The 26,955-nt window shown below is 55.2% G+C and overlaps 1 protein-coding gene across 1 annotated transcript in view; it reads left to right on the forward strand.

Moving 5' to 3' along the window:
- The window catches only part of DLGAP2 (DLG associated protein 2), a gene marked incomplete at its 3' end in the record, with an annotated part of 768,810 nt that overhangs the window by 662,114 nt on the left and 79,741 nt on the right, over window positions 1–26,955 (forward strand). Inside the window, exon 7 of the mRNA XM_080794969.1 lies at window positions 7,200–7,411. Within this exon, the coding sequence (XP_080651095.1) occupies window positions 7,200–7,411 (212 nt within the window). The remainder of the gene's footprint in view (window positions 1–7,199; window positions 7,412–26,955) is intronic.

The following is a 26,955-nucleotide window of genomic DNA, read 5'->3' on the forward strand; positions in this document are numbered from 1 at the left end:
TGACGCGGCGGGAAGCGTGGGAAGCCACAGGCGCGCAGTGGGGCCGTCCGGGCACGGCTGGGGGCCGTCAGTCCCCAGGATGCACCTGTGGCAGACAGAGTGGCCAGGGAGCCGCTGCTCTTCCATTTGCCGCAGACAACAGGGCTTCTGGAAAATGCCACGTTTCCTGATTTCCTGTGCTCACGGGCTGTGTCTGTGGTCTAGGAAAACCACCATCTTTTACTGAGAGGGCTTGTTTGCTGTCTCTGCACGAAGTGTTTGAAAGGGGCCCCGGTAGCTCACAGCAGTGGCCGTGAGCTTCCCTGTGGCTCAGCGGTGAAAGGGCCACTGCGGCCCCAGGCTGAGGGTGTGCGTTCCTGTGGGGACAAGGCCGCCTCCGACCCTCCGCCCCGGTTCTGTCCCCGTCTTCTGCCTATTTGGCACACCACTCACCAGTCTGCCTCAGTCCATCCTCACCGCCGTCTCTGACCTGCACACCCCGTGGGCTTCAGGCTGGGTGGCCGCTGCCCCATCCCTGCTGCGTGTGCTCCCTCGCTGGCGGCTGGGCAGACGCTCCACGGAGATTGCGCTCGGGGACCGCCAGTTCACCTGTCCAGTGACCATGTGCAGGATGCTTGGAAGCCATGAACAGAAGCTGCTCCAATGTCCCCTGGACAAGGGAAGAGTGTTTCCTGGCCTCAGAGGGGCAGAGAGCCCCTGGCCCCTATGTTCTCATGGGACCCCTGCGTCCTCAGGAGGCTGGGGTTCCGGAACACAGCAATCTGACAAACGTCCCAGAGAGCCCGTCAGTATCAGGAGAAGAGGGAGAGATGTGAGCAATGTGGCTGGGGGAGGAGGCCTGGGCCTGGCCACTCTGCCCCGAGCACGTGCCCACCGCAGCACAGAAGGAAGGCATTTGTTTCCAGATGGCCCCCGTTTGGGAACCTGGGCCAGGGACTGACCGTGCTCTAGGGTTATGGTCACTCTGAGACAGCGGGCTCACTTCCAAGGCTCTAGTGAAATATCGGATCCGGAAGCGTTTCTGGAATCCCTCTGAAGCCACTTTGGACGTGAATTCACAGCCTCGAGGGGCGACAGACAAGCCCAGCTCCCCTCCATCCTGTCCCACGTGAACTCATGCTCTACCTGGAGCCGGTCCGCAGAAGCACTGGGGCCGTGGGGTTGCTGGGATCGTGGGACCACTCCTGCACCTGCTCACAGGCCTCCTGTGCTCCCACTACCCCTCCTCCCCCCACTCAGCGCATCACCACAGGAACGGCTCGGCATCTCAGCCGCACAGAAATGGCAGTTGGCTGGTTTACTGCCAAAGCCTGCTGAGCCAGGTGCGTCCCTGGTGACATGTGCTCTGTGATGGCATCTCCTGTCCCCAAGTCCCCGCGGAAGACTCTCCTCCCCACCGCATCCCCCCATCTTCTGCCTTTCACAGGATGTCTGTGCGCTGCCTGGCCCGTTGCCTCACCACGTAGCAATCTCTAGGGCAGTGTCCCGCTTCGCTGTTCTCCTGCGTGGTGTCTCCGTGACGAGGCTAGGGAGCCCCCTACGAGGGGGTGACCTGGATGGCCTATAAAGGATGGGATGCTCACCACACCGGTGCCGGGGACAGGGGAAGCTGGGTGGCTCTGGGGAGAGGCACTGTGGAGACGGGACCCCCGGGGGCCAGAGTGCTGGCTGGACGCACCCGCTGCAGACCCCAGGCCCAAGACCCAAAGGAAGAAGGAGCCCGTCCCACGGCCACCCTCTGCCCCTGCCCCTGGTCTGGGGCAGGAATCATGAATCCCAGGCCCACAGAATGACCCCTGCCCTGGGCCCCACTCCAATGCGTCGTCTTTGGAAGCTGGAATCGTCCTGTCCAGGTGACAAACATTCAGGAAATGTTTGTTGGAATAAAGTCTTTGTGGAAGACTGTTGGGGTTTGGGTATCTACCAGCCCGGGCTGATCTTGTGGGTGTCCGTTTGCAATGAGAGTCAGGAGAGAGTCAGGATCAGGTAACGAAGGCATCTTGGAAATTAGAAATCATGATATAAACCCGTGCTTTTGCAGGAGCGATCATTGTGGGTCATCCAAGTTTACAGTTAAGAATGATGTTGCCCTTGGGGTGCCTGAGTGGCTCAGTGGGTTAAAGCCTCTGCCTTTGGCTCAGGTCATGATCCCAGGGTCCTGGGATCGAGCCCCACATCGGGCTCTCTGCTCAGTGGGGAGCCTGCTTCCTCCTCTCTCTCTGCCTGCCTCTCTGCCTACTTATGATCTCTGTCTGTCAAATAAATACATAAAATCTTTAAAAAAAAAAAAAAAGAATGACGTTGCCCTTATAGGCATTTACAGTAGGAAATTCAAGGTCGCTTGTGACAGAGCGAGAAGGCCCCAGGGCGTCGGGCTCCTTGGGTCCGGAGGAGAGACTGTTTCATGAGGCTCAGTGGTTTGCAGGTAGCATTGGTACGTTCGCCGAGGGATAGAGGGGCACTGGGCGCAGCCCATGATTCCGGGCTGGGCTGTGCCTCTGCTCCTTCGTCCATCCTGGCCACAGCGGGGAGGGAAACGGACGCAGCTCCAGCTGAAGAGAGTGACCTGGACAGCTGAGTGGTGTTGCAGAGGAAAAACTAAAACCCAGAACTAAATAGGCACTTTGCAGCCCCACTGAGGAGACACGGGTCCTGCGGCTGATTTGGGGCAGCATCGGCACCGTCCTGCCAGTCAGGACACACACACCCCAGTGGGAGGCCTGCCGGCATCCGGAGCCCCTCGGCTCTCTCTCACGGGGGCCTAGCTTGTGCACAGGGACGCTGAGCAGCCTCCCTGGCCTCTGCCCTCTCGTCCCCAGCAGCGCCCCTATTTGGGAGACACACACCTATCTCCAGATGTTGCCAAATGTCCTAGGAGCAGAAACCCGAGCCCCCAGCTGGAACCACTGCTATAACCAAAGAGCATGAAGCTTAGAAGCAGGTAGACTTGGGATCCTGCGAAGCCCGTCCTCTCGCCCAGGCTGACAAGCAAGCACAGCGTCCCCTGCAGTCCCTGCCTGTGTCCTGTGTCCTGCCCTCATCACCCCCCCCCATCTCCAAGCTCAGCGGAGACCTTCCTACGAGGGTTTGCACGTGTCCTAGGAGATGGGCACGGTAAGCTTCCCGCATGCTCTCCAGACTCCTTACACTGATGACACATTGTGACATGAGGGAAATAACTTCCCTGTCCACGGCGATGGCTCCTACACTCATTGAAATGAGTGTCTTGTTTATAATAGATATTTCATCACATCCCTTTGTTCTAGAGCGAACCTACACATTATGATCTACACACACTATTTGAACATGTGTGTATTTATGTATCCAAACCCTAACATAACAGAGAAATAAAAGGAAGAGAACTTTTAACGGAAAACATGAATTCTAATATAAAAATGAGCGCAATGGCAAATGTGTACAAATTGAAGAGCTCGGAAGAACTCGGAAGCTTGTTTCGGCTGGAGATGGACGTGATTTGGGGCTACTGATTAGTCCAGGGAGGGGAGTTACAGGGGCTAGTGGATTCATCTGCTGCTGGGATTTGGGGAAATGGTAAACAAAAATTCTTGGTGAAACTTCAAACCGAAATTCTCCCTTCCCTTGATTTACACGGTTAGTTGCATTCCTGAAAAATTTGTTGTTCATTAAAACTTTGCAAATACACGTGCACACTCACACACCCTTTGATTTACATACAAAACAGAGTGAAGAGTCAAGGCTCCAGTAACTGCGGACAGGAAAACGGACTTTGAGAATCACACGGGACACAAACCAGTTCTCCGTTGGGTGGGATTGCTTCGCCCTTTCCCAAAAACTAGCTTCTCTGGCCCCCAGGATGCCGGTGCTGCTTCCCAGGGGTGTGACAGGCCCAGCTGTCCCGTATCTCCCTGTTGGCATCTGGAGGCCGCCCCCACTCAGAGCGGTTGTCCTTTACCATGCAAATCCGGGACGCAGAGGCCCGGCTGTCCGGCTGTCAGTTCCATCCACAGTGACAAATGCACGCGGTGTGCACTCAAAACAACACACATGTTGCATGAAGGAAGGAGACATTTCCCTGCGGGAAGCATGGTGCTGCTGGCTGTTTTTCTTCTTGATCTCCCCACCGGACAGAGAATGTTATCGCAGGAGGCGGTCTCGTCCGCCGGTGCCTTGCTGCTTGAGAGAGAGGGCGCACACTCGAACCCACGGCATTGACATATCCTTGCAGCAAGAAATGGGATGCACCAAAACGGGCACCAAAGTCAACCCCAGGGAGACACCCACTTGGAAATTACAGATATCCGTCATCACGATATGCAGGGAGGTAATTAGGGGCATCGATGGTCACTGGATTTGCAGAGGCTGGTGGCTCTTCTTAAGAGAAAGTCATCTGCGTACTGGCTCACTGGAAACCTGGAGCCACGTCATGATGTCTGGGATGGTGCGTCGGCCACGAGGGTGCAACCGCTGCAGGGTTTTGATGCCGCGGTGCACCAGAAGGACCCACGGACGGAAGCCTCGAGGCGTCTTGGTGTGGCTCTTCCGTTCTCTTGCTGGGCTGGAGGCACATGCTTTGGGTTCGGTGTTCACGGCCTGCACTGGACTCCGCTTCACACTCTCTTGCTATTGAAATTTCTTTCGTTGGAGACTGCGAATTGGCTTCTTAAATCAGTAACAGCAAAAATACAAGCTGGTCTCATTGGTTAGTTAATTCACCGGCTGCTGGGGGGGGGTGGAAAAACCTCTGTAGGTTTTTTGTTTTTTGTTTTTTGTTTTTAATGGAAACACTGTTAATTCACAAGAATTTCCTAAAGCTGCCAAGAGGAGTGTGTCTCTGTGGCATATGGCCCTTCTCCCATCTGTCCCCAGCCGGCCTCCCGGCTCCTCCCCAGAGCTGTCACCAGAAGGGGCCCCTCCTCCTCAGTGGCCCCGGGGACTGGGAGCCTGCGCTGCCGCGCCTGCCTGCCTGCCGCCCAATGCAAGTGGGTCAGAGCCCAGGGCCCTTCCTCCAGGAAGCCTCTCCAGACACCCTCTCTGGCCACGGATTCCCCTGACCCCTCGCTTTTCCCTCTGTACTTGTGTCTTCTGCCTCCATTAAGTCACAAGTATTTTGTGTCTCCTCTACTGAGAGGTGTTGTCACTGAGAACTGATTTTTCTTAAATTAAAAATAAGTTTATCATCTGCCACAATAGTGCCGCAAGCTCCAGATGGAAACTTCAGGAAATGGACGTGTGAGGGGACCGGACCGGGGAGCCCATCGTCGCCCGTCCAGCGCTGACCCTGTCCCACACCCTCCCAGCTGTGTTTCTGTGCATCCTGCAAGCATGTCTATTTTTAAAGTATAGAAAATGGAGTGCAGACGGTACGTTAAAAATTGCTTTCTCCCCCGAACCTCTTTCCGTGGCTAAATACGTATTCTTCTGCACAATTATTTTTGGGGGCTGAGCAGCACCTGTTGTGTGACTTTGGTGAGAACTGAAGCTACCTCCTTGAGGACCCCTTCCGGGTTTCCCCTGTGACCATGACGCATCGGTCACCGTGAGTCACCAGCACCGGCAGCACAGCTCACCGTCTCAGGACACCTTCCCAGAAGCCACGTCTCGGGGCCAGAGGCTGTGAACAGGATCTCCTGCGCTATGCACGTGGCCTCGTTCCTGTCTACACCTGCGTGGAGACCCACACGGGACATCAGGGCGCAAGGAGCACAGCGATACCTGCCAGAGGTCCCCCAGAGCCTTCCCGTGGCCACGGGGGCCACCCAGCTACGCGCTGGTGTGCAGCCCACGGGACCGGCCTGCTTGGGTCTGCTCACCGCACAGTGCCACGTGGACACAGCTGAATGACTGTCTGGAAGTCTCCATACCACATCGTGGCGTCGGGGTCGGCTACACTGCATGTTCCCGCTGGGGCTCCAGGACCTTGTGTGGACTCAGGAGAGTGTCGACAGGGTCCATGGACACCATCCCCACAGGGACTGCAGGGCTTCCCAAGGTCTAGACGCTGGCGCCTGCCACGCCGTGTCCTGGCTGGCAGGTAGAGCTTACCGGGTCCGCGGAGGAGCTGGGCCACCACGCGGCTGTTGTCCGTCTGCCAGAGCCAGGCTACAGTCTGCGTTTTCAGGAGAGAAGTAAAAGGTCGCCACAGGCGTGCAGAACCTGGCGGGGTGCTCAGCCCAGTGCAGGGAGGGAGGCCTCCCACGGGGTGTGCCACAGAGAACGCGTAAGCATCCAGACCCTTCGTGACAGGAAAGTGCCAGCCCTGGAGACGCTTCCCGTGTGGGATTCTGTCCTTTTCTTTCTCTGTCACCTACAGCAGGAAGACCACGGCATGGGGGCCCTTTGCCTGGGCGCGGGGTGGGACCTGTGCCACGGACACGGGGAGCTTCTCTGCACCCAGTGCTGCCTGCGGCGTGGTCTTGCTTTTGTAAATGTGACTTTGCCTGAAGGGGTCAAGGTCCCCCAGAGCCCGCCCGCGGCCGTGCAGAGCTGCGAAGCCCTCAGCCCCGGGCAGCCGGGAGCGGGACCACTGGGGGCAGCAGGCGCTGGGCTAGTCCCATGCCTCTTGCTTCCTGTCGAGTGAGGAGCTCAGGTCCTGGGTGTGGCGGGTGAGTACCAGGTGCTCACCTGCCTCCAGCTCTGTGGTCCCAGTCTCCATCAGGCTGGGAGCGTGGCCCAGAGCCTGGGACCTGCGGTGTGAGGGGGGCCTGTGGAGCCTGTGCCCGAGTGCCCAGGATCTGCACACCAACGCCCCTTGAGCTCCACCACCCCCAGTGTGAAGCCCCAGCACACAGCCTGTCTTCCCCTCTGCTCTCCCCTTCTGCTGCTGCTGTCCTGTTCCCTGCCCTGGGGAGCTCTTCCCCGACCCCAGTCTTCTCAAAGACAATTTTAATTTTCTTTTATGCCAGAAGGAAATAAACCTAAAACATGAGCAGTGTTGTTTTCTAGGTGCTGGGACTACAAGTGGCTTTTTCCCTCCGGCGTTCCTCTCATTTTGTCACTTTTCCATGTTTAACTGTCACTTTTATGATGGGGACAAAACAGTAATTGGACATGAGTGTCCTTTTGGGATCTGAGTGACTACGCCAGCAAGCTTCCGTCTTACACTCCTCACGTCAGCCGTAAGGAGTGTGTCTTCCCGGAACCGCAGAGGGTCTGTGTCCCTGAGGAGCCCCGGGCTTCTTGTTGACACCTGATGCATGTGTGTGTCTGTTCTCCCCTAGGTGCCACAAGACGAGTGGGCAGGGTACCCCACGGGCGCCAAGGACGAGGAGATCCCCTGCAGGAGAATGCGAAGCGGGAGCTACATCAAAGCCATGGGCGACGAGGAGAGCGCGGAGTCCGACTCCAGCCCCAAGACGTCCCCCACAGCGGCCATGCGGCCAGAGCCCCTGCTCAAGCCCATGGGACCCAGGCCGCTGGCAGACCTCCAAACGTAAGACCGCCCTCCTGTCTTCCCCGTGCACACAAGGCCCATCGGGGCCACCCTCGGTGTCTGAGTTGCAAATAGTAGATATGGGCCCATCAGTTTTCAAGAGCTTTAGAAAAAACAGACCTTTGGTTATTTACTTGGGTGGTTTCCACATCCGCTCAGTAAAGCCACTGTCGTAGCCGGTGGGACCCGTCCGTGCCGGCCGCGATGCCGGCAGCACCTTCCACCGGGAGCGTCGTGGTGGGAACGCGCGTGCGTGTGCGGAAATCACTGCCGGGCGTGTCTTGTGCACTAAAACCTTCTAAGTGCATTCGTAGGCGGCAGGGGTTTTTCAGGGCTGGGGGATGGCCTGTACGGGTACAACAGCGCGTGCTTACACTGTTGTCCTGAGACAGGGCGCTGATGGATTTAACTACTTTCTAAAGTACAAGCAAGGACAACCATTTGGGAAGTAGACTGTTAACATGAACTTGAAAACACGGTTCTCATGCCCGCATTGCTGTGTGTCTGGTCCCTGCCACTCACTTTGCGTGTAGGGTTGACCCTTGGACGTCATGGGGTGTTAGGGCAGAGGAAGGACCTTTACAGTCCCACGCTGTATTTATGGAAAACAGCCCACATGGAAGTGGGCCCACGCCTGCACCCGGTGCTGTTCGGGGGTCGCCACACATGAGCGCTCTGGCCCCACCCCCCGCAGTGGCCCCTGTCCCCATGACGTTTCTTCCACCGTGAAGCTTCTGCCCCCGGATCCGCGTCTCTGCACTCCCCGCTGTTGCACAGACCAGTCCCCGTAACCCGTGGTCTCTGTGGCACCCGCCCTGTGCCTGGTGCGCACGGCCATAGGCAAAACCGTGGAGCTTCTCCCAACACCACCACGTAGGCGTTAGCGGCAGCGCGCAAGACGCACCATTCTGATTTTAAATCCAGCTGGATGTCACTCTTCACGACGGCCAACCATGTCTCTGCTGCCGGGTTCAGTTCAACTGCACAGCAATCAGGTTGGGAACGCCGTGGTCCCCTCACTGCACACGTGTGCCCGCTCTGCCCCACACGGAGAGGGGAGGACAGTCAGGGATACTCATCAGGTCCGACTGGAACAAAGCCACTCAGGACAGCGTCGATGGGCTGGCGGGATGCCGGGGACGGGAGGTGTGGATGAGCAAAGAATCAGGTGTTCCCAGAGCGCGGTCCTGCGGGATGTCAGAAGCAGAGCCGCCCGGCCATGAACCTGACCTCCACCCCAAGGGGGGGCAGCAGACTGGCTGCCAGCCTCCCCATCTTTCCCCTGGGTTGCAGAGTCCCACATGCGCATCAGGAATGACCATCGCCCTCCCTAAGGACAGCTACACCCAGGAAGCTGCCCGCTCCGCGGCCCTGGGGGTTAAGCTGCTGACACTCACGCACGGTCCAGGGCTCGGGGCCCCTGGGCATGTGGCAACAGACCTTATCTGACTTTTTGAAAGCTTGTGACTCTTGTCCCGAGTGTGTACGTTTCAAGCAAACAACATGAAAGAAAAAAACAAAGAAGAAGAAGAAAAGCTGTGTTTCAATGGTGAACAGGGATCCGGTAGTTTCCAAATAAAAACTTGATTTTTGTGTTAATGAGTCCCCTGCATCCCCTCTTTGCCACCCCCCCCCATTGGGGAGCACTCCCACGGCATCCCGTGTGCCCGTCCTGGAGCTGTCCTCACCACACTGAGCTCATGTCACCCCGCAGTGGGCAGAGGAGACCCTCCCATCCCTCGCACCCCCTCACCCGGCCACCCCGGGGCCACATACCAGGAGCCCAGGGGCACGGCTCACAAGGCAGCCTTAGGAGAACCCACACCATCACCCGGGACACCGGGAACTGCCTCCCAAGCCCCAGAGTGAGGAAGAGACCAAGGTCACTTAACGTCGTAATGCAGATCCTGACCGTCCACGCGCTGATGGTTCTGAGGGCCGGTGGAAGTGGGGGAATGGACAGCCCCGTGGTGCCCACCACTGGTCCCGGTCCAGATCCAGCCCCGTCACTCTGTTGTCCTTCCAGCTGGCGTCGGGGCACAGAGCTCTGTGAGCAAATTATTCTCACTCCCACACCTGACCGAGCCCTGGAGAAAACAGAACGGGAAGGGCGGTGCCCTGTGAGGAGTCCCCATGGGGCCGTGCCCAGCAGGGGCCCTCTGCTGCTTGGCCGGCTGCGTGGACCTCCCGGAAGTCACTCTCTGGGGCTAACGTGTTGAAAACACGGTGACGTGATGGGAGATACGTCATCATGTTGTTACTATCATTGCCTGTCAGCGTCGGACCCCATTTTACTTCGGGTTAGAATTTTATACATTCCAACGTGATTTCATTTATTTTCATCTTAAGTGACACCACAGAAATTCGACTCTTCACTCAGGGAAGTTATAATTCTGCCCATTTCATGCAGCACGACGCCAGCTCGGAGAAGGGAGATGCAGAACATCCCAGAAGTGACCACGGGTTTGACATGAAAGTAGTGATTTTAACCCCGTGCCCAGAGTGAGCGTGTTTGCCAGAGGATGGCAGGACTGTGCCTGCGGAGACCAGCGGGCATTACAGGGGAAGGAAGGAGTACTTCATTATATCATCACCATGTGGTCAGAGGAGCTGGCAAGAAACCATGAGGGGGTTGGTGCGGGTTCCCAGATGAGCAGACCAGGCTCTGCAGAACAGACAGGTGGCTGTACGACACACCTGTCCATCACATCACCCCAGTCCTACCGCCTGTGGTACCCCCACCTGCGGTCCCCCGCCTGGGTTCCCCTGCCTGTGGTCTCCCCGCCTATTGTCCCCCCACCTGTGGTCTCCCCGCCTGTGGTCCCCCCACCTGCGATCCAGTCCCCCGTCTGTGGTCCCACCACCTGCGGTCCAGTCCCCCATCTGTGGTCCCCCTGCCTGTGGTCGCTTCGCACCTGCTCGGCGCTGCTGCAGGAAGGTGTGCAGGCCCCTGGGCCCGCTGTATGTGACGTGTGTGGCCGATTACGTCAGCAGACCCTCTGTATTCTAGAGTTTGTTCTACACCCAAAGATGAAGTAAAACTCATAGTTCTTAAGTTGCATTTAAAATGTAACTGAAGTCCTCTGATCTCACAGGGCCCTGAGCGTGTTCCCCGTCTGTACCATAGAACCTCCCCAGGAGGGGGTGGCTGACAGATGTTTCCAGGTGACAGACTGATTCAGGATCTAAAAGTAAGAATTCCCATTTGCTGACCCCCTCTGGGTTTTGTGCTCCTCTGGTATGCACGGACGACTTCTGGCAACAGTATTTAAGAATGCAAAAAAAAAAAGCAGCAACACGACGTGGTAGTTACACTTCAGTTCCAACGTGGCAGGACTGGATTTACGCTCTTATCTCTGAACTGTCACACGGTGCACCGAAACCTCAGGACCCGTATGCTGCTCCCCGTCGCAGTAAGTGCACAGAGAAGATGAACTGGACCAGCCCCTCATTTTCCACCTGCGGGGCTGAAGACCTGGAAGAAAACTGGATCTCTAATTGGCTGTTGTCAGTCCTTCTATGCCATCGAATACGAAATCCCTTCTGTAAAGAATGCAGATTTTCTCCTTCAAAATGCGTGACCTCTTGCAACGGTGATTCTATTGAACACAGTCTTTCCTTTCTGCTGTTAACCAGGAAAAAAACCGTCCTCTCATTAATAATTGAACAGACGTCCTTTTTGTACAGATGAGGACTCCTGCCTTCACCTCACTGCCTTCTCCCGATTAGCAAGTGAGGGGAAAGCTTCACTCTCAAAAGAAGAGTCCGACGCAAACAGCCGAAATCCCGCACATGTGTCACGGTGCTTTCCTGGACTAAGTGCTCATTTGGACGATCAGACCCACACCTGGGACAGACGCCGGCCACATGCAGACGCCAGCTGGAATGACTACAGGTGAAAGGTAGATTTCCAGTGACTGTGCATCCGATGTGCCAGGTTTTTAAATCAGCTTGTGTATTTGTATTAGAGGTCCTGGATTTGCAGAATTCGTTTCTGATTATTAGGGAAGGTAGACTGACTGATTTCATTTGGGGGCCTTTGAGGGTTTGTTTCTTTTTTTCTTCTTTTTTCTGCTTAGTTGAATTGAGAAGTCAAAGCTCTAATAATTCTGAACATCTCTGAGTCATCTCCCAGGAAGGAGGTATTTTAAATTTATAGAGGAAGGAGGACTTATTTTAAGAACTTCATATGTAAAGATAAACTCAGATGGCGAGGAGATCTAAGAACCGTGCTGGTGCACTGAGCCTGGGACGGTCAGTTAAGTGAGTGACTCTTGATCTCGGGTCCGGTCTTGATCTCAGGGCCATGAGTTTGAGCCCTGCGTTGGGCTCCATGCTCAGTGTGAATCCTGTTTTAAAAAAAAAAGACTCGTGTCGATATGTGTGTATCATATGATATGTATGTGTACACTGACACATGAATGTGTGTATGTGCTGTGTGCATAGGCTTGTACACGCATGCGTGCATGTGAATGTTCCTTGATTTTCAGATGGAGTAGACATATGCAAACATTATTCCACATTGAGAAGCTACAGCATAAGGACAGATTTGAATTCATAAAATTAAAAACTTATTTGTAGTAAAAGCAAACCAACCAACCAACAAGCTAAAAGTACCGTCACCAAGATAAAATAATAATTGAGACCTGGAGAAATGTTTCATCATTTCAGTCACACGTTTATGTTCTTACCATGTAGAGAAATGCCTTACAAATCAATAAGAAAAAAAATACAATATAAATATGGATAAAGACCAGAAAATGATTATTCACATATCTTAAAAATTATTAAAACTTTCTGGAGAGTATTTTAGCATACCATTTAAAACGAGAAGTGTAAGAACTTATTTTAAAGAAATTCCTGAAAAGCACACAAAGATGTACAAAATCCAGTGATGTTTACTCTGTCGTGGATCATCATGAGACATTGTCAGTCACCTGGACGCCCAGCAGTAGGCATTGGGTCCCACTTCAGGGAACTTGTGCCCCGGATGCACCTGCACCTGTAAGGAGGGATATGGGCAAAATCCTGTTCATTACAACACTGTTAGGGACAGTCAGAATCCACCCCTCAGTCCACTGCTACGGGGCTGACTGAGTAATAGACATGCAGACCCCAGAATATAGTCATAGACTGTTCTAGAACACGACATGGCTATCAACACCAGTCAGACTCACATGGCTTCAAGCGGCGAGATCCAGATTATGTTAATTTTAAAAAGCAAAACATAGAACATTATAAAGCATGTCACTTTCTGTATAATGCAGACGGGGAAGTAAGAAAATTCGTATCACTTTGTATTGCATAAGAAACAGAAGAACACACAAGAAACTAATGAAGGCAGCTTGGTCTAAGGAGTGAGAGGAAGTAGATGCGGCGGGGGCCGAGGGCAGAAGCCTGCTGGGTAACTTTTCCACATCGGGCGAACGCCTTCACCACACGGGTGTGCTGTCCACGCACCTGTGGAACAGCGCGGTTCTTTAGGGCAGCAAAGGCACCAAACAGACCGTGCGTCCGTGGGGCTGCACACCGGGCGGCCGGCGGCACAGCAGGGATCTTCACAAATCCCCAGAGGACGGCGTCCGGCGAAGCAGTGGGTGACGCTTCCAGCTCCGCCTGGGGCGCGGACAGCCAGAATGCCCGGCGGTGCCTCCCTGACATCGGGGGGGGGGGGAAAGGCCAGACAACATGGCATGAGCCCCCCAGGCAGCAGGGCCGAGGCTGCAGGGCACCCCAGGGGGCTCCAGAAGGCTAGGATTCGAGGGCTGCCCCACGCGGAGTAGGGTGTGGCGGGGACGGCTCGGAAGCTCGTGAAGGCTGCCTGGGTGGATCCTTGGGAGCCCCAGACCCACGGGGCAAGCGCAGGCCCGCATGTGCCCCTCAACGGCCCTGTGCTGGGTAGGAAGGGGGCTGGAGCCGGAGAGAGCCCTTCAACCCAGGTTGCTGGGACAGTTGTCCAGCAGATGCCCCCTACCCCTGCAGGGAAGGTCCCCACCCCTGGGACCCCTGCCTGTACACCTTCCTATGGAGAAGGGCCATCACCCACTCGAGGGGGCATGAGTAAACCTGCGGGGAAAGAGGGAGGAAAACCCTCTGCCCCCCAGTCCTAGGCCCTGATCTTAACCCAGTACTGAATGGCTGCCCTTCCCCTGGGAGGGGCAGGAAGAGCACTCGCGAATGGGGCACAGGGCTGCCCGCGGCCAAGCCTTGCAGCGAACACCTAACCGTCACCCCAAACCATCGGCCACCGTGGCAGGATCTCAGTCCCGAAGAACACGGGGTGTGTCCACTCCCAAACACAAACCTCCCTTACCTCGGTCTCTGCCGTTCTGCACGGAGGACCAGCGCCCCAGCAAACTTCAGAGTAAAAGGAAACAAAAGCCGCTCTCCAGAGACAGAGCAACCCAGAGGACGGAGCGGACAGGGACCATGATGCCGTCAGAGAGACCCCCCAGATGCCTGGTTCACGTGGCAGGAGGCCTGCTGGAAGAGGGGACGACGCGTCCGTAACCGCGGGGCCAGCAGAGAGGTGAGAAGTGGAAGAAAGGCGGACGGAAATACAGCAGACGGACCTCACGTCAGGAGCGAGGCCCCTGCTGAGGAGCTCATCGGTGAACTCCGTTAACACACCCGTGAACTTGAAGGTGGGTCCGTAGAAGTTACCGAACAGAAACTCAGAGAAGAAAAGTGGGGGGAGCGGAAGTGGGAAGGAACACGCAGGAGCTGGGGCGGGGGGCGCCCGCCACAGCGGACGCGGAGCGGGGCCCCTGAGAGCAACCGAGGGCGGGCGGGACCGAAGGGTCGTTCCAGATCCGATCCCTGTGGATGCCCCAAAGACGACAGAAACACCGAATCACGGACGGAAGAATCTCAGAAAGTCTCAAGAAAGGTAAATACGAGAGACAGAACCTCACTCGTATGTACACACATTGTATTCAAACTGCCAGAAACCAAGGATAACGAGAAACGCTTGAGGACGTTTGGAGAAAAATAAAAACCCGTTACATACAGAGGAACGAAGACTTGGGGCCGACTTGTCATTACAAATGGTTGGAGCCGGGAAAGTGACAAGGAAGTGACACCCTCCAAGCCCCGAGAGAAGAACCTCGTGAGCCCGGAGGCAGGACGGCGGGAGCGGCCTCCCGCGAGGACGTGCAGGGAGTGCTGGGTCACCCGAACCAGAGCGGGAAGACCCCCGCCCGCACGCGGGGCCACGTCCTTGTATCAAAGGAGCTCTCCGAGGTGCGCTGAAACCGTCCCGTAGCGGCAGGCACGGGCGCCCCAGCAGAGAACGGAGGAGCTCCGCGCCTCGGTCGTGACTCCAGAATCTGCCAGAACTCACAGACCTGCGCCAAGAGTGGGGGCGCCGTCAGATCCAGCCGCCCAACCAGAGCTGGAAACACGGCGTCTTGCAAAACCAAAGGATGGGAGCTGAGAGCAAGGATCTGTGCGAGCAGCTCGTCTGTGCCGAGAGACTAACTTTATTCTGGGACAGGAAGACGGGAGCGTAGGTCTGCCTCGGTTCTCTTTTTTGGTGAGTGCGTATCCAGGCAACATGAGACACAAGCTGCTCCCAGCACCTGCTCCCTCCCGCTTGGCTGGCCGGTCGGGGGAGGCGGTCCAGAGGAGGATCAGAAGAGAACCCTGCCTGCCCGCCTACCGGGTGACCCGCCCCAGAAGATGGGCTCAGGTGTCCTTGCTGGCTCATGAGCCTGCCCTAGGACAAGGGAGCTCCCCTTTCCTCCAGAGTAACCTAGTCGTGTGGCTTAGCTGGGTAGTTGCTCTGTGGGTGTCCCGGAAGCCCCTGGTCCATGACAAATGGTCAGACTACTCAGCTACCAGGGAGGAGTCAGGTCTACGTCTGAGACGTGGTGGAGTCGCCCTGAGAAGCCTTTGGAAGCAATCACAGGGCGTGCGGAATATTCAGGACCCACCTGGAAGGGTGACGGGGTCCCTCAAAGCCAACGTCTTCATTTCCAGCGTCATTGATCTTGGCTGCTTGCTGTTTCCTGATCCTGGGACTCCATTGTGGTTGGGGCTCACAGCCTCCGTCAGACCACGCAGCTCCTGCCGTCTCTCAAACGGCAGCTCTAAGCCCTGCTTCTCGAACCCTGTGCCGATCTCCCCCTCCACTTGCCAGCTCTGACCACCCAGTTTGGAGCCGAGTGGTGTGGCAGGCTGGTCCCCATCCAACCCCAGCAACCTGTGAGGCCTTATTTCTCACCGTGTCCGAACAGTGAGGTGTGCACTCCAGCCCTCCTGAGCAACTCCCTCTTCCGGATGTGCATCCGTTCCCAGCACCCCCGCACTGCCGTGCTCCTGCTCATCCTTCGGGGCTCAGCTCGGGACCGCCTCCTCCTGGGAGTCTCCCTGGGTCAGACACCCCCCCAGTGTGCTCCCTGAGCGCCCCCTGCTTACGCTGCCACTTGTTAGCTCCCCACGATCACCTGTGTACTCGCGAGGGCAAGAGATGGGTCATGTGTCACTGTCATGTCTCTCCGTCGTGTAGCACCTTGTGCTCCGCATTCACGGAGTGAGTGAGCAGGACGAGCTTCTCGTGAATGACTTCTCAGGAGTCACCGCTAACCGCTTGATTAAGGAGCTGCTGTTAAGGGCACCAGTAAAAGCGTCATTTCTGAAGATTCTAAAAATAAGATCATCAATTTAAAAACCACGTGTAAAGCTGATTCACATCCACCCGATTCCTGACCCTCTTTACATTAGACCCGAAAGGACCAGTTGCCAGGCCCCTTGGAAATGCCCCACACCGCACCCGGGCAGCTCTTCCGCTCACGGGCACCGCACGCGTGTGGAGGAGGCTCGCGGCTTCCGCTGCTGCCGACCTGTGGATCTCGGGCTCAGCAGAGGAGGGCGGGTGGTTGCTCTCTGTCCCTGCGGGAGCCCCACCTCCCACCTCCCACCTCCCCGGGAGCCCCGAGGCTCTCACCAGAGGGCGCTGTCGGAGCACAGGTAGGCGGGGCGCCCGGCTGCAGGGCCCCAGGTCCTCGCCCAAGTGGGCTGCGAGCCCACAAAGAGGGGGCACACACTCGACGTCGCTGCCTGTTCCTCTCCTCTCGTGGACGTGCAAGGACCGTCCCCACGCGTCCTCATCTATCGTGTTTGTCTGGGAGGCTCCTAGCGCTCTACCCCGGCTCGGCTCGTGTGTCTTCAGTGCACCCTGATCCAGTCGCACTCGGATTCTTTTCCTTCTTCCGATGTTTGTAAAGTCACGTCAGGGGGCACCGGGGGGCTCAGCCGGTGAGGCATCTGCCTTCGGCTCAGGTCACGAGCCCTGGGGCCTGGGATCGAGTCCCGCATCGGGCTCCCTGCTCCGTGGGAAGCCTGCGTCTCCCTCTGCGGCAGCTGCCCCTGCTTGTGTGCGTGCTCTCGCTCTCGCGCTCTCTCTCTGATAAATAAAATCTTTAAAAGCAAAAGTTGTTTTGAAAAGTCAAATCAAAAACTAAGTAAGGAAGAAAGGCTCATGAAAAATTGCTCTTTCGAAATTTCACGGGTTGTTTCTTCTGTCCACTTGTTCTCTATTCCGAGTGTTTCACTGCGCGAGCTCGTCTGCAGCCGGTCTTATTGCTCGGATCCTGCCTTCTCTCGCTCGCTCATGCTCGTCCCGGCCGTCGGCCCCGGGCTGCGGCAGTGCCTGTCCCGTCCTGTTACGGAAACCGCGCGCTTAAATCCGGAATCTCCGGAACACGCGCTTTTGTTTAACCGACGATGCCGGTGCACGTGCAGACAAGGAACGTGGGCCTGGGTGGTCCTGTGCAGCAAGACATTCTCCGGGGGACCCTGAGCCCTCACAACCTGGCCAAGAGTGGTGTCCGCACGGTATGGGGCTGGCCTCAGATACACCATCCATCTGTTAATTAAATTCGTGATTAAATTGATTTTAACCTGCACAATTATTTATACTTGCAGTAAAAAGCTAACACAACACAGAATTATATGAAGTGGAACGTCATCCTGTCTCTTCCATTGCCATGTCTCTGGGAGCAGCCGTTGCTGATGGTTTTGCGCTGTCTAGACATTTTTGTTTGCACACAAGTGTATACGTGTACCTATTCTTAAAAGTGAGACCACACTGTACGTATTACTCTAATGTCCTTTCCTTTAGTTCTCCCCACCATTCTTTAGGTTTTTATGGCTATCATAAGAAACTACCACAAATTTAGTAGCTTAAAATAAGACAGATTTATCGTCTGATTCTTTGGGCCCTATGGGTCAGAAGCCCAACATGGGTCTTCTGGGGCTAACTTGATGGGTCAGCAGAGCTGCGTTCCTTTCTGAGAGAACGGCGTGGGGGTTCTGTCTCCTTGTCCCAGCCTTAGAACTAGGCCCCTATCTCTGCTGGCCGTCAGCTGAGTCTCTGTGGGCCCCCGCACGCATGTGTCAGCCTGTCTTCAAGACCACGTGTGGCAGAGGATCCCTTCCCCTTCCCCAGCCTCTCCTGCCTCATCTCAGCCGTTGTACCTCTGACTCCCTGTGCCTTTCTCTGCTTTGAAGACTTCACGTGGTGACACTGGGCCTGCTTGGATGATCCGGGGGGCTCTGCCCACCTCTGGGTCGGGTGACCGCCAGCCTCAGTCCCATCTGCACCCTGACTTCCCTTTCTGTGTAGCATAGCACGTTCCCACACGTAACCCCTGAGGCTGAAGGTCAGGGTGGTCAAAGTCCTGGCACACAGCCATGATGTGCCTCCCTCACGGCACACCTATCCACTGAGCACATCGTCCTTGTGCTTGTCTGGGTGTCGGTGAGTAGATGGACTCCAATTTATTGTCATTACTTTATCGCTTGGGGATCGCCTCTGAGTTTTCATTACTGTGTAGAATGTCGCAAAGAAGGTATTTCTCTGTGATTGTGCAGCTGCCAGCCCGGCTCTTGGCCAGGGTAGCAGCATCGGGGAACTCTCGGGGCACGTCTGCCTCTGAATCTTCACCTTTGTCAGTATGGCCGAGAAGTATCTGACTGGTGTGGCAGTAACTCCAAATTAGTTTTATTAATGGGTTCACTTATGCCCTTAACCCAGGAATAGTCTCATTCTCTACCTCTGTATAGGCCTGAGGGGTAGGCATTCTGTTGAGCCTGTCCAACTGCCCTGTTCCCTAAAAACATAACATGACACTATCTTAGAAAGATCATACTTCTGAAGAATAGGGTTGAGAATCTCCTTATTTAGACAGTGTGGCCTTATCCCAAATACTGGTCCCTTTGCAGAAATCCATTGCCAATCCATGCATCTCTAGAAACCATTCAAGTTCAGGACGGAGGGTCTTAGGATGTTCTTACAGATTGGCTTGCTGGGGACATACCTTAGGCTACAACAGTCCATCAGCATTGGGGCCATCTTGAGAAAGGAGGGTGGGCTTCTGGGATGTGGCATTGTAAGAGCCAGATTGTGCAATCAGCTCTTTATTCGTTTGTCAACTTTCTATTATTTTCCTGTTTTCCTGTTTTCTTATTCATTAAATCAATTTATGCTTTTGTTAATTTCTTTTTATTTCCTTAGATCCATTATTATTTCCCTCATTTTTCAGCTGATTGTCTATTTAGTGAGGGAGTTTAGACTATGAATATTCCTAAGAGTGTATCTTTTACTGCATCTCCTCTGATAAGATATGATGCTTTCATCCTTACTACTTTGTAGATATTCTGCAATTTTGTTTTGATCTCCACTTTGATCAAGATGGAATGAATTAACTGAAGGAAAGACACAGTTGCTAGGATAAATAGAACCACTATTAATTATTTTTCTTCCTTTTAATTACTTTTTTTTAGAATTTTATAATGTGTGATATTCTTTATCTTTAATATCTTTAATATTAGTCACATTTCCTTTTTAGCTCTTTTGGCAGGGAACTAGATTTAGAGATATACATAAAATATTATCATTTTTCCTTTTTTCCCCATTTGTTCCCATTTCTGATTAAACGAGCTCTCAATTTCCCCAGAAGTCAAGTCACTCGCACTAATTCTCAAAGCTGCAAAAGGCACTTTATCACTCTTCAGGCTACCCATGAGCTATTTTTGTGCACTTTTCGGCTGTTCGTCTAACCCTGATGTGTGCCTTCCTGCTAGGCAACTGAAGTGTTCTCTCAGTTCTCACACCTTATGACAGAGCTCTGACAGCGTAATGGACAGAGTTGTCCACCTTTAAACACTGAAGGGCGTTGAAAGCATCATTCTCTGAACACAAGTCAGTCTCTTCACTTTCATAGACTTCAAACTGTCCAGCAGCGTGCCAGCAGCCCTGCTACTCCTGTAACAAGCAGAGAGCGTTTCTGTTAATGAGTCAGAATCCACCAGTTGTTGAAAGCCTATTTCCAGAGAACACGCTGAATGAAGAGAATAGAGCGGAGGCAAATCTGTAAGGTTTGGGGCAAAATTAAATACCATGGAACCCAACACTGAACTTGAAGCAGCAGTGAGTCTTTCTGCATGGGCTGCCCCCAAATGTAGTGAAGAGAATGTGTTCTATGGAATTCATTGTCTTCTTTGATGTATCTTACATAACATATGAATTCATTCATTCATTCATCCAATGAATAGGTGTGTGTTAAGGGTGGAGAATATAAATAAGATAGTTATCAAATAAATAAATGAATAAGTAAATGTAAACATTGCTAGGGCATTAACTAGGCACCTAAATCTACACAATGAAAAATTACAGAAATAATTTTCACAGTTAAAAAACTGAAGTTTTGATGAACTAAATTGTTTCTGAAGTAAGTGTTTTCATTAGGATAAAAAAATTTTTTAATCTCTTCCACTGGAAAGTTTGGCAGTGCATATCAAAAACCTTTATATTTGTTCCACTTATGGGATCCTAAGGAAATAGTCAACTTCCAATAAAAGATTGAATTAAAAAAAAAAAGTCCTAGAAGAAATTCTAATTCTTTGCTATTATTTGTAGTAAAGAATTAATTAGAAACAGTAAGCATCCATCAACATACAAAATGATAGATTCACTTATTTGTAATCAATAAAAAATATTTACAAAGATTTTTCATTGTATAACAAAATGGTTACAGTGTTTATGAGATTTCTGTACCCCATGAAGCCCCAACATTGGAATATTCATAGCAAAAACTGCAAAGATTGTGTGGTGGGCAGAAGCCTAAGATGACTTTCTTCTGTGGTGAGAGTGGTTGGGGCTAGTACTTACCATGACAAACCCCTCTCTCAGGCATGTGACTCTATATGGCAAATGGACGTCATCCAGGGGGCTGGACCTCATCACATGAACTTATGAAGAGCAGTTTTATCTGGTGGTAGCAGAAAGGGAAGCCAGAGATTTGATGCAGGAGAAAGATTGGAAAAGCCTTTCATGACTCAAAGATGGGGGTCCACATGGAAGGGGCTCCACGAGGCCTCTTGGAGCTCAACAGCCAACAAGAAAGGGGAACCTCCTTCCTACATTCATGAGGAACTGGGTAGTGCCAACAACCCACAGAAGCCTGCAGATGAGGTCTCGGGCTATCTGGCACTATAATGTCCGTCTGTGAGCCTGTGAGCAGAGGACCCAGCCCCATGTGCTGGACTTGACCTGCAGTTCTAGTGTGAGCTAGGACGTGAGTGTTGCCTTAACCCTCTACGTTTGTACTGATCCAGTGTATTAGCCAGATTCTCCAGAGAAACAGATCCAATAGGGGGCGTGTGTGTGTGTGTGTGTATGTGTGTGTGATGAGAGAGAGAGATTGATTTTAAGGAATTGGCTCACATGATTTTGGAGTGAGCAAGTCTGAATTCTGCAAAGCAAACTGGCAGGCTGGAGGTTGAGGGAAGAGTTGATGGTGCAGCTCAAGTGAAAAGACAGTGTGGAGGCAGAATTTCTCCTTGAGGAGGTCATTCTTTTCCCTTAAGACCCTCAACTGATTGGATGAGGCCCACCCAATCTGAAGAGCAGTCTGCTTTACTCAGAGTCTACTGATTTAGTTGTTAGTCACATCTCAACTTCTATCTCACCAAATGTCTGGGCACCATAACCTCTCCAAGTTGACGCATAAAATTAACCCATCACACACAGCCAGAGAAATCTGATACAGGAAGGCATCAAAATGGGAATAATGATCATCCCTGTGTGGTAGATTTGTGGCTGAATTTTATTTGCATTTAAATATTTTCTAAATTTTTGCAAAAGCATATATTAGTGTTGACATAAGAAGAGATACTGAAAACCATTTCATTGTGTTCTAAGGCTCTCGTAATCCCTAAGTGTTGTTTTTCCAATAATAATAGAGTATAAAAACAAAATAGACTTGTGTGGTAAAGTTGCCGTAGTAATAAATTTATGCTCAGCCGCTTTATTAGACATCAGCAATGAGTGGAAACATCATTGTGTATGTGTTTTAAAGCCAGAGAGGCGAAATCATTCCCGGTGATGTTCCCCCACACTTTGTGCCTCGGAAGTGTGTTTCAAACGAGGCACACAGAGTGAGAGTACGTGGAGACCGTACCCACGTTGGGGGTGCTTGGGGTCTGTCGGTGTCGCCAGGGCCCCTCGGTCCCTGGTAGAGCACAACGAATGAGTCTGATGCGTTTCTAAACCGGAAGCCCTCTCAGAAATCACTTCTGACTCCAGCATCATTGTTGATGTTTTGGGGGACAGCATCTGTATTACCTCCCTAGGGGCTGCCCGCTATGTGCTGAGTGTGTCCCCAAGGTTCATCTGTTGAATCCTAACCCCCAAGGTGCTGGTGTCAGGAGGTAGGGCCTCTGGGCAAGGATGAGGTCGCGAGGGAGCCCCCAGGAATGGATCAGTGTCCTTATGGAGGAATCCAGAGAGCCCCTCGCCCCTCCCGCTGTGTGAGGACACAGTTAGATGGCCGTCCAGGAGCCAGTTCCTCTCCAGAGACCAGATCTGCACTTTCCAGTCTTGGATGTGACCTTGGACTTCCATTGTCCAAACAGTGAGAAGTCAGCGTCTGTTGGTTTTCAGCCTGCAGTGTGGGGTCTGTTCGCGGCCCCCAAGCGTAGAGTCTGCCGTGCTCTTAGCAGCACCGCACGCTGAGGGCCTGGGAGGCCACAACCCGGGGGCAGGCCGGGCCTTGCCCCTCCAGAGCCGCTGGGGTGTGCTCCTTCCTCGTCGGCTCCGGCTCCTGGCGGCCCCACCTGCCCCGCGGCCTGCGAGCTCCTCACTCCAGCCTCTATCTCCTGCTGGCGTGGTGTCTCCTCGGCTGGAAGGACCATGCGTACTGGAGTGGCGCCCTCGGCACTGAGCTCATCCTCATGACCAATCCACAACGACCCCCTTTCCACAGAGACAGAAGGTCACGCTCTGTGGTGTTGGGGGTTAGGACCTCAGCACAAATCTTGGTGAGAGCACTGTTCACCTCATCCCAGAGACGGCCCCCACTCTGCCAGGGTACGGAAGCACGTACAAGATGGCACTGATTCGCACCGGTGACCGTCGGACACTGTTTGTGAAGGTGGTTTCAGTCCCCGTGTTCCACGCTGGAGTCTTTGGCCAAACGTGTAGCGGCCGTTTTCTCTCCGGGCGACTGTGGCGATTCTGCTGGCAAGTACTGAGAGTTCCGTGTCCCCCCACTGGAGCCTTCTCTCCAGGCCTCCATTATCTGTGCATGAATCAACTCACGCAGGTGCTCACTGTGATTCGTCAGGAACCCAGACAACTTTGCCTAAAACAGACAAATTCATATTCCGCACGGTAGGTCGTCTTATGACCTATGTATCCTACCACTTCCGCTCGAGAATTGAAATCTGCCCTCCTGTGCTCCGGTCCTGGGGATGGACACTCCCCGTGTCCATCCCACCTCACCTCCCAGAGCCCCACCTCCATGTGCACTGCCTGGGACCGGTGGGACCCAGCCCTTGACACGGCTCCGCGAGCTGTCCCAGCGGGTCCTCCCTGACACTGAAGCGTGGAGCCGAAGACGTGCGATCTGGTGTTGGGTTGGCTAAATGGTCCTCAGGACACTGGGTCTCAGAGTGGAGATGTTCTGTGCGTTCCTGCCCTGCCACACTCGGCAGCCACCCCAGGCCATCTTGGCAGCGGTGGGCAGGTTAAGCTACTGAGAGAGCCTCGATCCCTACGGATGAGGCGTTTACCACCACCCGGACACTCTAGGCTCTTTTCAAACTTCGACCTCTTCTCCAGTCCAGGGCTCTTCCCTTCCGTTCCCTCTGTGAAGGCAGGAGCTTGCAGGGGAAAAGAGGGGGAGCACAGCGGTCTGTGCTCGCAAACCGCCCCCCCACTTCGCTCTTCCCAATGCCGGCCCTTTGGCACCGGGGTGGGAAGGAAGGAGGAGAGCGAGGACACCCCTTCCCTTACAGCCGGTCTGGTGCCCAGAGCATCTCTTGGTTCCCTGGGCGACCCCGAGGCCGTCCTCTCCTTCCTTCCCTGCCTAGCAGGAGAGACACGATTCCACTTCCCCTCTTCCTGCCCACACCCTGTCTCTTCCCACCACCGCCTGCGGGGGCTCACTCCCCCAGTGTCTTCAGATCCTGCACAATTCTTTGGGGAAGAGGAAGCTTAAAATGGCTCAAAACCAGACACCCTGAGTGTCTACTCAACCTGCGGGGTGTTGCTGTATGTCACTTCACCAGTGGAGGTGCAGGTCGGTCCCCCTGCTGCCGCCTCTGGCCCCCCACCCCCTCGTGGCTCCGTAGGAAGGAGAGAGGCGGCCCCGGACCACACAGCGGGGAGACGGCTTGTGGGGCTGTGGGTGTTCGTTGTGGGCTCTGGAGCTCGTGCTTCTGGCCTCGGCATCAATAATTCTAATGCAGGTGCCTGGGTGGCTCCGTGGGGTAAGCCTCTCCCTCCGGCTCAGGTCATGATCTCAGGGTCCTGGGATCGAGCCCCGCATTGGGCTCTCTGCTCCGCGGGGAGCCTGCTTCCTCCTCTCTCTCCGCCTTCCTCTCTGCCTGCTTGTGATCTCCGTCTGTCAAATAAATAAATAAATAAATAGTTTTAATGCAAACTAGAAGGTTACCTTTCGCAGTGAACTTGTTCAAAAAGGACACAAACGAATGTGACAGGCACTCGTGGAGAGCCGGGTGGGGGGAGGACGGGCGGCCAGGTGGGCGTGCGCCGGAAGTCCAGCCTCCCCCTCCCGGCCGGCGCTCCGGCTTTCCCCCCCCCCAGGCCCGGCCGTCTGCGACCGCTGCAGAGACTCACCACGCGAACCGCACACTCGCTCACAGTCATTCTCCTCAGCCCCGGCTCTCGCCTGTGTCCGGACGCCCCCAGCGTCCCCTGCAGGGGCTGCAAACCGCCCGCCCGCCGACGGCTTCTCCCGGTCACACAGTTCGCCCCCGTCCGCCGCTTCTGTCTTCCCTAAAAATCCCTGCAGGGATCGTGACGCCGTGAATGTCTACCCCCGCGACGTTCCTGCTCCCTTCTCAGTTCCTTCTCATGCACGTCCCTCCCCGGATCCCGCGGTGTCCTCTGATACCCCCCCCCCGCCCCGGTCCGCCCGGGGAGCGCCTTGTGGGCAGAGCGGGGCCAGGGCAGGTGACGTTGCCCGTAAAGACCTGCCACGGGTCTCAGGGGCCCGTGAGGCGGCAGCAGGGCCTTCCCCTTCTTCCCGCGTGGACGGCGGGCTTCTCCGCCTGAGACGCCGGGGCCCCTGTCATCACGGGGTGCGTTCCGACGAAGCGCCCGGTGACGGTTTCCCCGTGCCGTGTCCCCGCACGTTTGAGGCGACGATTCTTAGTCCCCTCGTCTGTGTTCTCCTCGGCTTCCGGACTCCACCGCAGCCTCCTCGCGGGGACACCCTCGCGGGGCCGCCCGGGGACGCTCCGTGCTTGGCCGTGTCGTACCTCCGCGACCGGCCGGGCCCTGGTGACCTTGTGCTCGGCGCACTTACAATGTTGAGTTTCGGGGGACTCACATTTCCTGAGTAAATAGCACGTGCCTCTCACTTCATAGAGCGGTAGGTCAGCAAGCGCGTGCTCTCGGAACCACGGCCAGAAAGTGTGGCAGGAGGTCGAGAGCGTGGGGACAGTTTCTCAGCTGAAGGGGTGGTTCGCCTCTGTGTGGCCTGGTAAAACCCTGTGGAGCCGGTGGCTGTCACCCGACAGGGCGGGACGTGTCCCCAGGCACGGGCGGCCTCCCAGGGGACAACCTGGTCTCCCCCTTGCCTCACTCCCCAGACTTGACCCGCAGGACAGGGGACGTGTCTCAGTGACCCTGGCACACGGCCGGTGCCTAGCATCTGCGGGGCTGCCAGCTGCAAAGGAGAGTGTGGCCGGGCTCCGTCGTCGGGGTCACTGCTGGCAATGCGGGGAGCTCTTGGGCATGCGCCGTCTTTACTAGAATTGTGCTCCAGAAATCTTGTTGGTTAGGCAAGTAATTTTCTTAAAATATTTTTCCTGAAGGTCCTACAGGGCACTGAAAATTTTCAAGCAGACTAACAGAGTTCCGTTTTGGAAAGATCGCTTTGACTACGTGGGTACAATTCATTGTCAGTCAAGACCGGGGGGCCGTGAGAGCAGCGTGGGGAGGCAGGAGAGCAAGGGTCGGATGCCGGAGAGGTCTGCGCTGCGCATGCGTGGTCTCTAGAAGAGCCCGGCGATGGCTCCCCCGAGGTCGCAGGTGCTCTCGTGGGCTAGGGTCAAGAGGGGCGGCCTGCTGAGTCCCGTTCCGGGCACGTGGAGCTTGAAACGGTGGAGACGAGCAGCGCGTGCACTGTCCTGCTGACCAGGGAGGAGAGAGGCTGCCGGATGGCCATCTCGGCCCAGATCTGCCCAGTCCGGTGCCACCCACTGAGCACCTGCCCTCCTCCGCCTTCTGGGCTGGTGGGGGAGGGGGCACCCTCGAGCCGCCAGGGGTTGAGGGGCCATGGGATCGGCATGTGGCCCGTAAGAGTGAGGGGAAGCGACGTGTGTCACCTCTCGATGGGCCTGACCCTCCAGAACCGTCTTTCCCTCAGCCGTGGTGCCCAGCAGTTTCGGGGAGCCGTGCTTCCTTCAGCCTGAGTCCCAGAGAGAGGACAGCATAGATCAGAGTCCCCAGATGGCTCACGGTGGGCATGTGGCAGAGAGTGAAAATAAACCTGGTTTATTTGGAGCCCATGTTTCGGAGGCTCTGTTGCTGCAACATTACGTAGCCCGTCCTGGTGGCCGCGGCGGGGCTGTGTATTGGGGAATTATCACAAAAAGAGCCGTGTGATGAGTCCGTGTGGGTGGGCGCCCAGGCCCGGCAGGAACATGCGGAGCAGAGGCGGGACGCAGAGCGAGGGCTGCCTGCCAGGCAGTGTCCGGAAAGATGGAAGAGGAGCCGGAGGGGCGGGGAGCCGTGCCGCGGTGCGCAGGGAGCGCTGGGGAGATGGGAGCCCGGGGGTCGCACCAGCCCCGGCAGGAGCAGGTCCCGCGGAGGAGCCGGGTGCGAGGGGCCCGGGCGGCCAGGAGATGAAGTAAGTGAGGTGGAGGGAGCGGGTGTGGCAGGAAGGTTCCAATGAGGCTGGGAGGGGCGCTCGCCCGCGGGAGGCAGACGGGAGAGGCTGGGGTGCGGTGGGGCGGTCAGACGCCCCGTGGAGAGCATGCGTGTGGGGGGCAGCAGGTGCAGGGACGGG

This window comes from Martes martes (assembly GCF_963455335.1).
Source record: "Martes martes genome assembly, chromosome: 2".
NCBI lineage: Eukaryota > Metazoa > Chordata > Mammalia > Carnivora > Mustelidae > Martes > Martes martes.